The 18090-nt window shown below is 34.5% G+C and overlaps 1 protein-coding gene across 21 annotated transcripts in view; it reads right to left on the bottom strand.

Annotated features, from left to right (window-relative positions):
• Positions 1 to 18090, bottom strand: part of R3HDM1 (R3H domain containing 1) — a 195761-nt gene that overhangs the window by 76840 nt on the left and 100831 nt on the right. For 6 of the 21 annotated variants that reach the window (XM_044388238.3, XM_048214545.2, XM_048214542.2 and 3 more), the window contains 9 exons: positions 16176 to 16284; positions 15990 to 16085; positions 13693 to 13730; positions 13560 to 13610; positions 13224 to 13450; positions 10864 to 11118; positions 7998 to 8149; positions 4521 to 4622; positions 1966 to 2262 (listed from right to left, as the gene is read on the bottom strand). In XM_044388238.3, the coding sequence (XP_044244173.2) occupies positions 1966 to 2262; positions 4521 to 4622; positions 7998 to 8149; positions 10864 to 11118; positions 13224 to 13450; positions 13560 to 13610; positions 13693 to 13730; positions 15990 to 16085; positions 16176 to 16284 (1327 nt within the window). The remainder of the gene's footprint in view (positions 1 to 1965; positions 2263 to 4520; positions 4623 to 7997; positions 8150 to 10863; positions 11119 to 13223; positions 13451 to 13559; positions 13611 to 13692; positions 13731 to 15989; positions 16086 to 16175; positions 16285 to 18090) is intronic. The other 15 variants (XM_057316255.1, XM_048214552.2, XM_048214549.2 and 12 more) reach the window with 7 other exon arrangements.

Raw genomic sequence — 18090 nt, 5'->3', positions numbered from 1 at the left:
GATACAAACTACAAAATTCAATCCAAACAAGAAAAGGAAACTGGATTAGCTCTATATCTCCTAAAAAATTGAATTTGTAATTTTAAAATCTTCCCTACAAAAAAACTCGAAGTCCAGATGGATGCATTAGTGAATTCTAGCAAATATTTAAGAAGGATGTTAAGAAGAATCCTACACCAACTGTTTTAGCAAATGAAGAAGGCAACAGTATCCGATTCATTTTGAAGCCAGAATCATTGCCATCTTGATACTACAACCTGAAAAAGACATTACACACAAACTACAGACCAACTTCTGTTATGAACATGCATGCAAAAATCCGTAAGATAATAAGAGCAAAATGAATCCAGCGATATATAAAAAGACATTCCATCATGATTAAGTGGTAGTGTGCTCTCAAAATGAAAGGATTAACTTAACATTCAAAAGTCAGTCACAATAATTCACTGTATAAATAGAGTAAAAGGGAAAAATCACATGGTCATCTCAATAGATGCAGAAAATGAGATTTCACAAGATTTAATACTCAGCTCATGGTAAAGACTCACCAAATCAAGAGAATTTCTCAACCTGATAGAGGGCATGACAGAGGGCAAAAAACTCACAGATAATATCATAGTTAATGATGAAAAACCAAACGCTTTTGTTAAGACTGGAAACAAGGAAGAATATGTTCTTTCTTTCTTTCTTTCTTTCTTTCTTTCTTTCTTTCTTTATTTTTATTTTTTTAAATTTTTTTTTTTAAGATTTTATTAATTTGATAGAGACAGCCAGCGAGAGAGGGAACACAAGCAGGGGGAGTGGGAGAGGAAGAAGCAGGCTCCTAGCAGAGAAGCCTGACTTTGGGCTCGATCCCAGAACACCAAGATCACGCCCCGAGCCGAAGGCAGACGCTTAACGACTGCGCCACCCAGGCGCCCCGAATATGTACTTTCAAAACTTAGCTTTAGTTAATAAATGAATTCTAGGGATTTTACTTCCCCCTGTTGTGTTGTGTGTATATTCAACATTAGAGCTCATAGGTAATTCAATAAGGCAAGAAAAAGGAATAAAAGGCAAAGTATTGGAAAGGATAATGCATCAGGAAATGGTCTTCAATTTGGAAAATCCTAAGCAGTCTATGAAAAAAGTACTAGAATTAAATTTAGAAAGCCCACAGGATACAAGATCAATACACAAAAATCAACCGTATTTCTACATATGAACAAATGATGAGCAGAAAATGAAATTTTAAAATAATCTCCTTTAGAATACTAAGGAATTTTTTAAAAAAGATTTTACTTATTTGAGAGAGAGTGAGAGCATCTTTGGGGTGAGGGGTAGGGAGAAGGGTTAGAGGGAGAGGGAGAAACAGATTCCTCACTGAGCAGGGACCCCATGCGGGGCTCAATCCCAGGACCCTGAGATCATGACCCGAGCTGAAGGCAGATGTTCAATTGATTAAGCCACCCAGACACCCCACAAAGCATTTAAAAACATTACATACTTAGATATATTTAACAAAATATATGCAATACTTATATAATGAAAACTACCAAATACCGTTGAGAAAAATTAAGGAATATCTAAGTAAATGTAGAGAAATAACACTGAAAGCTTTAACAGTATTATGATGTTAATTCTCCGTAAACTAACTTACTTCTTCCTGAAATGCATCATTTTATTTTTATAGTGTATTTACCTTATTGTGTTTCTCTTAAGGTAATTAAAACAAAAAAAATCAAGTCAAGAGGAAATTCAGAGGTCACATACTTTTAACCATCCAACCAACTGAAGGGTCTACCAGTCATGTGGTCGTCTAGCATGCATTTGAGAATCTCCAGAGAAGGGAAGATGATGACCAGCTTTGTTTACACACTGTCACAAATTCTCAACATGTGAAATTAAAAGCAAGCTCTCTAGGGTTAAACTGATCTTAAATGAAGAGGTTTCTGTAGGAGAGAAAAGATGAAAAAGCGACATTACCTGTGGTGAGGGCTGCTGAATATATCCCTGCTGCTGAAGCACAGGCTGGCTGACAGGATGGCCAGACGCAGAATAGCCAGCAGTAGGAACTGGCTGCCCAGGTGGCAGGGGAGGAGGGGGAGGTGGTGGTGGCGGCGGCGGCGGTGGTGGCGGGGCTGCCGTCATGATATAACCAGACTGCTGTGGGGACTGAAGAACAACAGTGGACTGGAACATGGTGGCATGAGGGTCAGAACCATCTGCAGACGGCTGGCGGGCGAGACTCATGTGGCTAAACTGAGACCCAAGGCTGTCCTGCTAAAAAAGGGAAAAGTCAGAAATCAGTAAGCCTTCCATACATACTTATCGAAAAGCTTATCAACCAAACTTATCAAAAAAAAACCCGCTTCATATATTTTAAGATGATTTGCAGTAGTATGCATTATGGATATCGTACATCTACAACAGATATGATTTAACAGAACAGCTTCAATAAAATTAGAACTCTGAGGCAGGAAAGTAGGAATATTACAATGCTGTCATTATAAATTACTTATAAAGTGTATCTAGTGGAGTGCGCAGCATGCAGAAGAGTAGGGTATACCAACATTTCACAATAAAAAATGAAAGACACTTATTTAAATGACGATTAAAGGAACATTAGGATGTGGAAGTGAAACTGGACGTATTTATATTATACAGTTAACATTTTCTGAATGGACTTCAAAGACCAGGTAACTAGCAAGGCATGGTACCAATCATACTCTTTACCTCTTCCCAAAAAGGCAAGATTCTGCTTCTATGAACCTCTGTATATCTTAGCAATACCTGTTGAATATACTAGTAGAAATGAAATAAAATATATAAAATCTATCCACTCCATACTTCTAATGTCTCAAAAATAATTTGGCCATAAACTCTATTCTTCCTTAGTGTTTTTCAGTCTCTTCCTAAAGTCAGATGTTAACACAAATTTAATCCAAATGACAGTTTCCTACTGCTTTTGCTACTTGGTGAGCAGGCAGTGGTGTCCAGCCAAGAGAGGGTTATGATTTACATGCCATCTGACAAATGTTTTCTCTGACTCAATAGCAATAAGGACCAGTTCTGACTGGTCTAGACAATATCACTGAAGTGACAAAAATGGGGTTAAAATGGCATCCCCTTGCTCCCAAAGAGCCACAGATTGGCAACAGTATATACCACAATTTGTTAAGAGGAGACTTTTGGAGAGTTACTTAAAAAATTGTGGCAATTGAGTTGTCAGATCAAAGTTCACATGTCTGCAATTTCTACAGTCTGCTGGTTTTTGCAAAGTGCATTACGGCTATGGAGAAAACAAGGGATTGAAAAGGGGAACCTGATTCAACGACTGAAAATATGTGGTTTTACTCTTCCCAGTGCTGCTCTGACATACTCTAGCACTATTAGCCTAATTCAATGAATACTTTCAAAAGGGTAAAATGTACCAAAATATACTTATTAGCTGTGATTACACAGTAATCTGGCCAAATATTTTAACTGTATACTGCCAATGGAGTCATCTCAAAAAAAAAAAAAAAGTCATTTTCTTATTCCAATTATCCACCATTTTTCAAAACATTTTTGATGCTTTTATGCTATTCTAATGATGCTTTCGATCTTCTCAGTGCTGGCAAAATTTTATTTTTTCAGACTGGAAGTCATTTTTGAAAAACATTCAGAGCCAATGTTGTTAAATAAGGTTGCCGCCAGCTCAAAACAAAAACACTCTCAATAAAAGAAAACATTTCTAAAAAGTGTCAAGTGATTTTAAGATATGGGTTACAATTTAACTTGAAAAGTAATGTCAAAATGTGATGCCATATAGTCTGGAAAAATAACAGCATCACTGGGAAAAGTATATTAGGCTGAGACTCATTTTAAGGGAAGGAAAGTAACACTTATTGAATACTGATTTCATGTTAGGCACTAGGCAGGAAGTACTTTACATGGTTGTCTCCTATTCTTAGCGTAACTATAGAAGGTCACAGAGAGAATTCACGGCACTGGTGCTTCTAAGCTCTTACTGAGGGGTATAATTTGGGGCATACTTTGGATTGAACGAGGTACCATTTCTTTACAGTCACAGATTAAATATCTAGGGATCTTCTTTGGAAATATACATAATGTCTTATGTAGTTTTAAGGTCCAATTCACCTTAATAACTGGTATGAAGTCTACTGGACCTATGTATTGCAGAAAGAATAGAAAGCCTTAAGCCCCGATGAAAGCTGCCACTCCAGGATTGCAAAGATAGCACTGACCTCAATGTGAAAAGTAGCTAAACCATCTTTGGACATAGTCAACCTGAAAATCATTTCATTATGAAAAGGCAGGATTAGGATTTATACAATCACTGTAATATGCCAATAAAACAAATACTATACAGTAGAGACTAAATTATTTTTAATACAGGTCAGAAACACTTTTTCAGTATATATGTGTCCATGACTTTAAATAATCACAGAAGATCGTATCACATTAATCACATTCATGAGCATCCATCACACATCAGCCCACAGAAACAATGCAGGAGGTGAATAGAGATATAGTACCACGGAGTATTGCTGGGTGGGTGAGACTGGCAGGAGCGGGGATGGGTAAGGGGCTGTAGAGTACTGAACAGGCTGTGAAGAGGACTGCAGAGGACGAACAGGCTAAGGAATAACAGGTTGGCAAACAATGTTAATGTCAGAATAAAATGTTACAAGAATTGCATAAAATGGAAAGTTACACTTCTTTGGCAATAGCTTAAACTACATTTATAAAGTCATATACAACGATAAAGGAAACAACAAAAATGATGCTAAATGAAGAAACTGTATAGTAAAAATTAAAAAACCCTATGCTTTAATACACAATTAGGTAATTTTTCATAAAATGATTTCTTTATTAGATTCACAGAAACAGGTAATTTAGACATTTCAAATCCTATTATCTAACCAAAATCCTCAGGTTAAGTCAGTAAAGGCAAAACCACTCAGTCTTACTTCCTTGTTTGATGGAGGAGTTGCTCTATTTAGTATTATGACATTAAACAAAAAAAGATAAACTTCACTCATTACCAGATAATGAACACATATGCCAATTACCCTCTCTATTTGATAAGGAATGATTAAATACTCTTTTGGGACCAAAATGTCTGAATTTTTAGCAATTTTTAAAGAAAAATATACTGTGGGTACCATTAAGAACAACAGCCTAAAGAACAACACACACACACACACACACACACACACACACACACACAGAGGCACACCCACACATACAGACATATCACTTTTACACAAGGAAGATAAACAGATCTTTCTTGCCACTAAAAATTTTTATCAAGAGAGTAGATGCCAGGAGCTAAAAAACTAGTTACTTGAAATTTTTCTTGGTAATGAAATACTCCTGCATTTCAGGAAAATACAATAAGTTTTATGTTTCTCAGGACACTAAAAAACAGGTGTTATAAAAAAATGAAAAACGTTTTAAACATTTCTAAACCTTAAGCAGTACAGCCGGCCATCCTCAGGCTAACACTGGCATCTGATTTAGTTTCCCAGTCTTGCATTTATATTATCTAGTTTATTCCGAAGGGGTAACAGACATACTGGCTTAAAGATTCTTGTCATCCACATTCTAGGTGGCAATCAGGCGAAGATAAGTTAAGTGACCTGTAGACAGTCATGTAAAGCAAACACTGGAGGAACCCAGGTTTTATCCAGTGAAAACTCTTACTTTTGGTTAAAATGTATATACATGAATCTCCCTCTGGACAGTATTTTCTAAAAGAATACTTTACAAATGCAAAATAAATGAACTGAATAAGATTGTCCAGGAAATAATCTAAATAAGGAGAAACTGTTCTGACAACTAAGATGTGTAATGATGAGTTGCACTTCTACCACAAAATCAATGCAAGAGTTTCTAAAAAGTAAAGGGCTTAGATCAGAATCCCACAAAAAATCTAAAATTAAAGTAAAAGTACTACAAAGGGTAAAAGCTGAAAGATGTAGAGACACACTGGTCCCTCACTAACCTCCTGATTAGAAATTAGCAAGCTTCCTAATGGATGACAGCACATACCACATTAAATGAATGCAGTAGCTCTAGAATTTCCAAAGTACAGGCTATTCGATCTGTTATTAAGTCAGACAACCATTAAGACATAACTTTCTTTCAGACATCTGACTTACTATGTAAGTGTCAGATGAAACAAAAGCTTTAGACTGCTGGGGGATAAAAAGAAAGGGGAGTCCTATGAACACCAATGGTATGAATTAACGTCTCCCAGAGTGTCAAGCGGTAATGAGACAAATGTGGGCGAGAACACTGGTTGATCAAAGTGAAATTCTGACACCACTTAGAAAAGAAAAAGCCTCAGCACTACCTTTCCCCACTTAAAATTGCAACTGGTTGCAAAACAACATCCACTTGCAGTGATTGGTTGTTAAGACATGTAGCCCATCTGAAGGTTTTGGAAATCACAGTATTATTTTGTTTGGTTATTTGAAATTTCATGGATGGGTTATCTCTGCAAAAAATGGTTACTGAGTATCATTTGTTCATCAATTTTCTCTCCTGGTATCTGATGATGAATTTACCTGAAACACCTGAGGCAATGCCAGGAAAATCAGCCATGAAGTTGATGCATATCCCAAGATTTTAAATTATAGTCCATCAAGGCTCTATTTCTAAACTAAGCTGTCTACCCCTTCATTTAGGATTGTCTCATCTCCGAATCAGACAAAATAATTTCTAAGAGATAATAATCTGAAATATATAACCATAGATAAACCCTTAGACTTTTCAGAAGCTGCCAGACAAACATTATTTCCACTGAATGAAGTGAAAAGCAGGCCTATAAAGGTCCTGGTGAAAATACATAGCACTACAAAGACAACTAAGGCAACAGCACGATGAAGGAAAAACACTTCAGGCCCAAAGCGAATGAAGGCAAGGCACAGAAGGCCAGGGAGGGAGTTTTACGTAGTCTGATGTGTACCTTAGCGTTTGTAATCAAATGGGGCTGCGAAGCAGATACGGGAGTCTTTGGAAATGGTTTTAGGCAATATCCTCTACATGTATTTGTACTGTCTTAGAAGCACAGCAAAAACCTAGAAATCCTTCTACTTTATATAAACTGCCTTGCCTATTAGGAGTCTTAACTGCCAGAGGTACGATTATTTACAAAACTTTCAAAATATTTGATAATCTTATCAAACTGCTCCTACATTCTTCACCCTTGCAGTACAAATGATATAACTTGTGAGCAAAACTAATGAAATTTCTCCAGTTCAAGTTTCTCATCATACTTCTTTCATACATCATCAAAATATTCCGCAAGTTCTCAACAGAGGAATATTTAGATAGTCTTATGGGGAAAAAGAGGTGCAACTAACTATACAAACTGTCTTTGCGATGTTACACAACTTTTAAAAGCGAATAAAAGTAAAAGAGTTAACACTGGTATAATCAAGTTACCCAAGGATGAGTAACACATCTATAGGGGAAAAGCCAGAATGCGAAAGCTTATGTGTAAACTCTAAACATTTATACAAATTCAAAACATTACTAAGAGTGCTTCTGGGAATTCTAATTCAGAATGTTTTTGCAAAACCCTCTCTTTCATAGGGTAGACGGAATGGAGAGTACCTTGCAGAACTTGAACAACTCAACTCAGTTTCTTCTATCTTCTTGATCTGTTGAATCTTAGAGCAACTAACTTATTTTGCTCACTGTCATAATCTTAATTTTGTTTTTATTCCTTTTATCCATTTCTTGCTGTTGTAGAATGGGGAGAACATACTCACCACATAGGCTCATAAGACACAAAGTTTCCTTCCGTCCAATATATATTCTATATTAGCTGGAAGTCCTGTGAAGTTAACCTCTCTTCCTACAAGCAGGGAATGGGACATCACTGGTACGGAACATTAAAGTTCTAAGAAATACTTGGGCTATCCCAATTATAATTAGTGAGTTTAGTCCCAAATAAGCAAGGGCAGATGAACTTAGCATTATGTAATCATGGATATGTGCACCTGTGAGAAAATGTGATTAGCTGCTTGTTGTTGAGGTGGTGGGGGTGGCAGAGGTGGCTGTGGAGGTCCAGGCACTTGGGTTCTAACTGGTTGCTGAGTCATAGGAGGATTATACACAACTGGACTTCCATCTGGGTTTATGAAGGGCTGACCTGAAAAATTAAGAGGAGGGAAAAAAATACTTACAATAGATATCGAACATAGGTCATTCTACGATCAATTTACAACACTTGTCTATAATCCTTATTCACAATCCTAAAGACCCAAGTTTCTGAAAACTGAAAGATTTTCTTGGTGTAAATATTCAAAAATTGTGCTGAAGCATTTTACCATGCGGGGTGCTGCTCCAAAATCTACTGAAGTTATTTTATATTTTTCAAAAGCCTCTGAATTCTGAACATATCTTGCTCAAGGGACTCAGGTATAGGACTGTGGTCCTGTAAGGCTGTAACACATTTCAGTTTTAAGAAAAAATTCTTGACTTTGGGATACTGGAATATTATTAATTAGCCTCTATTAGGTGGTGAGAAAAAACTAGTTTATAGATCACACTGTGTATACTTGAGTAGTGAAATTAACACTGGATGAAAATTACAAATGGTTGACAGCTTCAAATTTCAAATCATGGACTTGATGGCAGAGTCCTTATTTTGTAACTTCTAAAGTAGTACATTAAGTTCTGAAATCTAAAGAATTTTCAAAATAATTTCTTTTTAATTCCAATGAGCTTGATTCACAGGTAAGAGAAAACTTTAGTATTGATTTTGAGGCCTGTTGTTATTGCTTACTGATTACTGGGGGGATATCTTAAGTGCCTACGTAAATAAATTCTCTTTTGTACACATGCATTCTAAACAACTTTATATTATTATAAAAATAATATTTTTATCATGGGAAAATAACTAATAAATAGAGATCAAAAGAAAATAATCTTATAGTTAACAATTTAGATACCTTCCTCCAGACTTTTTTTTCAATGCACATGTAAATAAATTAACAAAATTAGTATTTTTCCTTATTCTATACAGTATATTACTTAAAAAAACAAAACAAAAAAGGACTATGTGAAATACACTATGATATCCATTTAGAATGGGAGGAATACAGAAGAAAGTAAGAGAAATTTGACTAGTTTTTAATAGTTTTAAATAGTTTTTAAAATTGTTTTCATATTATCCTTTCTTTCATGGTAAATCCCTCTCCCCATTTTCTTTTGAAACTTACATAATAAAATAAAGTAATTGTAGGGAGAGAAGAATATACTGTTCCATAGCTACCAAGAGGACAAAGTCCTTCAAATTCAAGTAATTTTCATTAGTTTCTTGATGATTTAGTTATATGAAAACAAGTCATGCTGGATATTTACTGATTGTTAAATAATTATGAAAAAAATGGTAAAGAAGATTTGGGTGGAAACATGTTTTAAAAGTAACTTTCGGACTGTCTGAAAAAAGCTGGATATGTTGTAATGCTGTTCTCAAAAAGCAAAGAGATCACTTTTGGACACACTTAAAATTAAGACTACAATTCAATTTCAGGTTGATCAGTTGCTCACTCTATCATTTCCTATTCAGTTGAACCTTTCATATTATCAAAAACTCATTAACTAAAATGTTTTGAATGAAAAATAATAGTAAACAGTAAATTAAGTCATCTTATATCCTATTTCAGGAAAACAAGAAGTTTAGTAATATAATAAATCTGAAGGATAAGAACATAATGGTTATTAAGCAAAAACTGAATTTCTGAATAGTCAGTTATTCAATTCTTATAATAGAAACAACAGTTCCAACACTTTATCTTAAAAAAAGAGATGCAAAGAAAACTGAAGGTAACGAGTTCCAAGCCATGGTCTTCTCCACAACGAACAAAGGGAAAGGTTCAGGAGCACACAGAGACCCTGATACTCTCACCTTTACCTACATTGCCCAACTACTGCCGTGCTGATGTGACCATATCAGTTAAGTGTGAGAATTTCTAAGGAAGGTTATCAAATGATTTATAAGATTGTTCTCATTATCTCACAAAATTATTGGGTTATAATATTATGAATAGGGACCAAGACTTCATGTGATCTTTCAAAAGATCATGTTTTCTATATTTGCTCATACTGCACGCATAATGAAATACATTATGACTGCAGTTTCTGAGTCTCTGAGATTCAGTTTCCTTATCTGTAACTGAGGATTTCACCTACATAATAGGGTTGTTATGGTTATAAATAATGTATTTAAAGCACCTAACACATTACATGACACATAGTAAATGCTGAATAAATGAGAATTATTACCTAACTATAAAGAATATGTGTCTTCAATATTAATTCATAAAGACAACCTAGTTCCTTTTCCTAATAATAATAATAATAATAATAATAATAATAATAATAAGTCCCTTACCTTTTTCTCAGGAGAAAACAATTACCATATTCAGAAGGACAATTACTTATAGGTTCTGTCTACTTCATTCTATAATGCATAAGAGCTGTTTATTCTTTCCCTCTTCAGGAAATGCATACTATTTTTCCTAGGATAATTTTTGTTTTTTTTAAATCAAATAAAGCTCTTTCAATGGTGGTTGTCTCATTTCTAGGAAATGAACTATTTTTCAATTATGGTTAGGCCACTGTTTGGCCTAAAAGATGACATATGGATGTCGCAAAGAGAAAAATACTTTCTGATATAAATATGTCTCAGAACATTTACTAGCAGAAATGTTTTATTAAAGTTCTAGAGAAAATTTTTTTACTCATAAAAAATAAAAAGCTGACAGCACATATACATATAATACATTTAATACACATTCTTTAATTTTCAATAACTCCTGCTATCTCAACTGAAATAAACACCTTTTTCTGGATACCAACCTGTTTGTGGGTTGATCAGAATACTGCCAGGTGGTATGCCTGCCGCTTCCAAGGGAAGCAAAAAGAAGCTAGTGCTAGGAGATGCGACTTGCCCATTTAGGCCACCATCAAAGGAAAGAGAGCTATGAGTGCTGACAGTTGGATAGACGACAGGTGCGCCATGAGAAGACTGGCTGAGAGCTGTACCTGGAAGAGGCTGCTGGATGTGAGAAAGAGAGCCCGTAGATGACCCTACACTACCAGAAGACTCAGAACCTAGGGGAGGAGTAATGAAAAATATGGATTTTTTAAACCTCATATAAAAACGCAGGTTTTAAATACGTAACAATAAAATTCACATTGCATAACATGCGGTTACCACATAAAAGCATTGGGTATTTTTGATTTACTGTATAATTTTGCTTCCCCTCCCCACCATGAACAAGTTTAATACAGCAAACTGATCACATAAGTTGTCAGAGAAGTCATAGCCAAAGCATGCAATTTAAGCAAGTTTATAATAACACCAGCCACAGCCTGCCACAAAAAGCACATTACCCACATTCCCCAAAGCACAAGGTTATGTACATTTTACCTTTATAGATTAATACTTAGGAATATACAGATTATAATTTTCCCCCAGGAAAAAGAACATAGCACAGCCAAATGCCTAAAACCTCTTATATCAGAAACCCCTTTTCTATAAGAACACAAAGATTAAGAATAGTGTAGGAGATAACAAAAATTATAAATTCTCTATCAAGAGAAACAACTGTGAAGTTTCACTGCAGAATTCCATTTTAAGCTCATAATTATAGCAACCTCCTTTAACGTAAAGTCAACTTTCCATTTTTTATCATAGCAAGGGAAAAAGCATGAAAAATAATCCAAGTAATTATATTTGCATCAGTTTAAAATTTACTTCTCACTAAACTTAATAAATTTGATAATTTATTTTTAGCTGTTTTCATTCCTGCAATCTATTTCATTTTCTATTACCCAGAGACTTAAAATGTCACTGACTTTCAGTATAATAGCTAAAAGTGGATAATAAGACAATGAAAGAAAGGAAAAGGTTTTGAAAATGTATATAGTTAATTAGGTTTTGAATAAGAGTTGACTCTGGGATGGAGAATCTTTAATGACTGAAATAAACAAATATGATACATTATACAGATTGCCTTCTGAAGGATAACTTCTATTTTAAGTTGTGCCAAATGACTACTGATAAAAACTCTAACAAAAATAATTTTTCCCTATTAAAAGAGGCGATATTTCCTTTCATCTCTGAAGACAGTACAATTACAAACAGTACATGATCTTAAATGTTTTAATTCAGCAGTGTGTGCCTAAGTGACAGTCTCATAAATATACTAATTTTTTTGTTATGATGACTGAGTGGCCATTTTCCAAATAAATGCATATCTTGTACATATGCATATTTTTATATTAATAAAATTTACCTATCTCTAGCAATATTCTATTATATACACTAACACATTTTTAATATCCATATTATAAGCTGAAAAGGTGACAAGTGCAATTCATAAGCCTTAACAATTTAAAGCACTGACTATAGAAAAGGTTTAAAAAAAAATACTTGGCTATTTTCTAATCTCTCCCTTTGTTATTTGTACAATACCATATGTCTAGGCTAACCCCAACAGGCTAAAGATAGACAGCCATTTCTGCTAACTTTCAATGCTTATTTTGGGATAAAAATGAAGATCTATAAGGATTCTAAGAGACGTGAACTTCTTTAGTACTGAACCCAGTTGGTGAAGGTGAAGAGAAAATGTATGAGCCTAAATGTAAGGCATTGTAAAAGCAAAGAAACTAAGAAAATGAGGACGTTACTAAAATTTTTACTCATTCACAATAATTACATCACGTTATTTTTCCTTAGTTTCAAAATTCCTCAGAAACTTGACAATTTTACTGATTTTTTGAATGGCAAAGGAAGGACTTTGTCATGAAAAATGCAATCAATAACTGATAGTATGAGCTGAAAATGCAATCGCTGTTAAATAATCCTAGGTGAGAAACCGCGCCTTCCAATTGCAAATAAGCAATGAAGAATTTCCAACCACCTCTGGGGACTCAAACAAGAGATGACATTTCACTGAACTAACTTGATTAAGTTTATGTCACAACAGAGAATTTTTACTTTAATTGATGTTAGTAAATCTCTCTCCAGCAGAAAATGAAACCTAATATTGATACATATATTACCTCTTAAGTACTGTGGAGGTGCTCAATGCACTGCTGGTAAGAATTTTATATGTGAGGATAACTGCAGAAGCCACATGATAGATAAAGAGGTAAGACAACAATAAGGAAACTAATGATCTGATTGTACAGTTCTAGACAAATATTTATACCTGTTTTTGAAAGCCTGCCTATGCTTTTGCTGCTCCCAGAACTATCACCTCTTGTCAGGACTGAGATTCCACTGAAGCTGCTGGCTTTGGTTACAGCAGGCTTGAAGTTTCGGAGAGAACTATCAGAATCCGTGCTGCTCCACGGTCGTGGTTCAGAATACTTCAACTCATTCTCAGTGCTGCTTTGATGGCTATTTGTTGATCTCCCTGAAGCATCTTTATTAACTCTGTAATTTAGAAATACAACTTTGAGAAGCTAATAGGAACAAAACGGGAAAGAATAGAGAAGCAAATGCTTTGATTTTTCAATACAGCATGAAAACATGTTTCCAATACCTAAATATCTGACGTCTCTGCTGGGTACTACTAGCATCCTCGTCTTGGATTCTGTTGGCATTTTAATAAGACATTTTTATTTTTATTAGCATCAGTCAGATAGTTAACAAACAAATGTTAAAAATGCCCTCACCTTTTGTCAATAATATAATTCTCTTGGGAACACAGGGACTAGAAAGAAAGAATAGATATAAAAAATTGAGCTTTTGTCAAATAATCATGCATCTGTAAACTAATGATGACAATCAAAATCATATGTAATAATATTGAAAAAGTATCACCCACCCTGCCCACAAATCCAAAATGGTGATAAGGATACACAAATAAATGATAATGAAATTATTTCTGGCTTGGAGACACTATGCATTCTTTTAACAGATATACATCCTGAAGCCATTCGTTTTTGTGGTAGAGATTAATCTGAAATTCAAATATTCTCTTCCAAACAAGTGAACCCATTTTCATGATTATATACTGAAGGTATACACCAATCTGTAGATTCTATCTCATTCACTCAACAAATACTTTGATCACCTGTGCTTTGGCTGTGGCTGTAGTAATGAACAAGCAGCTATACCTCAACGCAGCTCATAGCCAAACTCTTCTAATGCTATTAACCTAGCTCAGGGAACCACCATTTTTCCTTGTATTATTACAACAGTCTTCTAACCAGTTTTTGCCTTTCATCCAATTTAAATAACAGAAGCCACAGCAGTCTCTCTAAAATGTCAATCTCATCACACCTCTTCCCTCCATAGCTCCCTGATGTTCTAGCACAGGGGTCGGCAAAGCATGGTGAGCCACCTATTTTTGCAAATTAAGTTTTACTGGCACACAGCCATGCCCATTCATTTATGTATTTTCTAGGTCTGCTTTCACATTAAAAAGGCAGATGTGAGTTGTTGCAAACAAGGCTGCATGGCTCTAAAAGCCTAAAATACTAATTATCTGGCCCTTTACAGAAAAAGTTTGCTGACTCCTGCTCTAACTAAAAGCCCAACAACCTTAAGCAGCTTTCATGGTCAAGTCATCTGCTTCCTGCTTATTTCTCTAATCTAAAATTTCCTCACTTCCTCTGTTACCTAGGCTATAGCCCAGCTTCTTTGATCTTTTAATTCCTTATCTGTCAAGTTCTCCTTTATCTCTGGGCCTCTGCATATACTGACCCTCTACTTGGAGGATTCCTTTGGGTCTCCTCTTGGAAGCTAACTCTCCCCCTCACTCCTCAGTTCTGGTTTGTGGTGCTTCTCAGCTGTGTCCTTTATTTTACCTTCATGTCTCTGTACAAATCATACACCATATTGTCATTACCTGGCTATTTATCAGGATAGAGACTTCATAAACTAGAGAGAGAAATACATCTAGTTTAGGCTCTGAGTGCAGCAGACCTGGGCTAAAATCTCAACTCTGTTATTTTCTAGCTACACAATCTTTTGCTATTTTACTTATCCTCCTAGAACTCAGTTTCCTTATCTGTAAAATACAAACAGTGATAGTATCTATCATATATAGGATTGTTTGGGGGATAAATTATTTGTACTGTTCATGGATATGTCCTTCAGTGCCCAGCATAGCATGTACTATTGGTGTTCAATAAGGTTTGTATGAATATTAACTGATAGTTTAGATGTTAATGTTACTCTTTGTTTTTTTAATATTGAGGAAATTTCTATCTCTGGCAGTGTTAACACAAATTACATACATTCATATATCCTTGAATAATACCTAGTACCATACAGAATGGGTACTTAATAGACACTGGTAAAACCAAACAGAATCTCTTCTCAAATACACGTATAAAATAATCAGGCACTTGAAAGATTTCTTTCAAATAATCACTTAAAAGTAGAAAACAAATAGAATCTAAAAATTAATTAGTTTTATTTATTTTTTTAAAAGTAGGTGCCACACTCAGTGTAGAGCTCAATGCGGGGCTTGAACTCATAACTCTGAGATCGAGACCTGAACCTAGATCAAGAGATCGACTCTTAACTGACGAAGCTACCCAGGTGCTCCTAATTAGTTTTATTTTAAAAGAAGAAAGAGGTTACTTATCGAGAAAAGTCTACTACCAAGAAGAATTTAGAGTACGTGATTTTGTAGACTATGACCAATGTTCTTAAAATCTCAAGTCTGTGAGAAGTCTGGAAGAAAAAAAAATTATACAAACTATATACTCAGTCTGATACACTGTTCCTGTAGTCTGTCTGCATGCAACTTTTGAAATATTTATATAACTGCTGCAATGTAGCATTTTATAAGGTATTAAATTATTAATATAAGACAGATCTCAATATTTCTAACAAGTGACTTATTACATACCAAATATGGTTACAAATAAATGATCAATAGATGATAGAAGGAATGAGTTCCTATAACACAATTAGCATATATCCTAACAATGAGATCTAAATGTAAGTCAGTACATACATCTTGGGAAAATATTCTGTCTCTAGCTCTCTGGTACTCTTCTTCCCTTTCTTCTATAGATTTGCTTCTTCTGTCATCTTTCAAACGTATTCTCATCTAAAGAAACAAGGACAATTAATTCTTGGGAAAATGATCCACTGGTATAAGTCCTGCACCTAGAAAAAAGCTGCAATTGTCACAGATTACCTGGTTATCATCTTTGTCAAAGCTGGAGTTATCTCTCTTGAGGATATATCGTTTCTGAAAATCTTCACCTTTATCATCCTTAATATGTTCATTGAATTTCTGATCAGGTCTAAAAAAACCCCAAGGGAACAGAAGAGATAGTACACATTATTTACAGAAAAGTTAAATACAACATTTTATGTAAAGTAATCAAAGCAATAAAAAAAATTACCACTTGCTGGTGCCACTAATAATTAATACTTGTGTTATCTCATTTACTCTTCATAACAATCTTATGAGAAAATATTAACTACCTTATGTTACAATTGAAAGGCCATTATGAAAAATACACCGTGGGCTCTGGAATCAGACTGCTTGGGTTCAAATATTCAGCTTTACCACTTTAGTTGCTTCAGGATGTACACAAATTACTTAACCTTTCTGTTCTCGAGTTTCCTCATTTATAAATTGAATTATAGTATACCTACTTGATAGGCTTGCTCTGAAAAGGAAATGAATTAACAGATGAACAGCACTTAAAACAGTAAACACTCAAGAGAAGTTTGTTATTATTATAAATATTACTGAAAAAAACTGAGGTTCAAATGGCTTAACCTATTGTCTAGGGTCAAGGGCAAGTGTGTGACTGAGCCACAGTTGGAGCGCTGGTACGTCAGTCTCAAAGTCTATCCTTTTTGCATTGCCTCCTCCAAATCTAAGAAAAAATTCCAGGAAAAAAAAAAAAGTATATAGTACTTCATCTTATGTTACACTCTTACAGTACCTGGTTTGGTGTGACATAATTGAAAGTAATAAAATACTTCGTGGTTGAATTACCTAAAACCCAAGAGGCTCATTCAAAACGCTACCAAGTTACCAATTACTCTTAACTACAGCAGGGTATATCTTTGTTTTATATTACTCGAAACAGGTTAAAAAAGAAATGGTTCTTTTTTTGGAGGTTAAAGTTGTAACCTAAAGGAATAATTATGAAATCCTAACAATATATTAAATGGCTGATTGGTCTTTCCTCTACAGAAATGTTGCAAGTTCTTTCTAATGAGATCCAGAAGACAGACATAATAAGGTTGTGGTCTGTGGAAAATTAAAATTATGTAAAACTTCACTTTCTAAAATATACTGTCAGCTTCAATAAATTAATTTATTTAATACTCTTATGACTTAACATCCCATTATAAAATTGTAATTATTCTTTTGAAATACATGATACATAAAAATATATTTAGAGGGACAAAGAAAGTCTAATTGAACCCAAGTAGATTTTTACATATAGTTTAAATATATATTATACAGTGACATAATATATTCTGAATACCCTAATTTCTAAACCAGATAAACCTAAGTAATGACATCTTCAGCAAATGTGACAATATACATATATATCATTATATATAATATTTAAGTAACTCTTCTGAATATTTGTGAATTTTTAATAAAGTACTGTTTCTACATCCTGTCAAGTTATGCAAAAGATTTAAAAATAAGAATTATCTAAGTAAGCTGAAGAAATCTCTACTTTAAAATATACTCAGATAAGTGAAACGAAGAGCAGATCTCTACACAGAGCTATATACATAACTAGAAGAACAATAAAAAGAGTAAAAACAATTTCATGACCAAAATGATGAGAAAAAGATTGCTTTCTTTAGTAAGAGTTTGAAAGATTGTCTATTTAGTTCTGAAGATGGCAGTATGTTGTTTCTGTCACATGACTGCCCTGCTTACTTCTATCAACTATTTTTGTAGCTGTTCAAAGTCATATTTTCTTATTGGAGGAGTCTATACTTGAGTGAGAGATTCTTATTCCAAAGTCAACTATAATGTTTAACCTAGGGCCTGGCAACTTTTCTAAGAGCAGCTGGATTCCCACACCGAATGGCATTGGCAGGCATTTCAGCTAACCTTAAGACTGTCT

Source organism: Ursus arctos, unplaced genomic scaffold, assembly GCF_023065955.2.
Source record: "Ursus arctos isolate Adak ecotype North America unplaced genomic scaffold, UrsArc2.0 scaffold_1, whole genome shotgun sequence".
NCBI lineage: Eukaryota > Metazoa > Chordata > Mammalia > Carnivora > Ursidae > Ursus > Ursus arctos.
The sequence above is the reverse complement of the archived record's forward strand: the minus strand, read 5'-3'. Positions and strand labels throughout refer to the sequence as shown.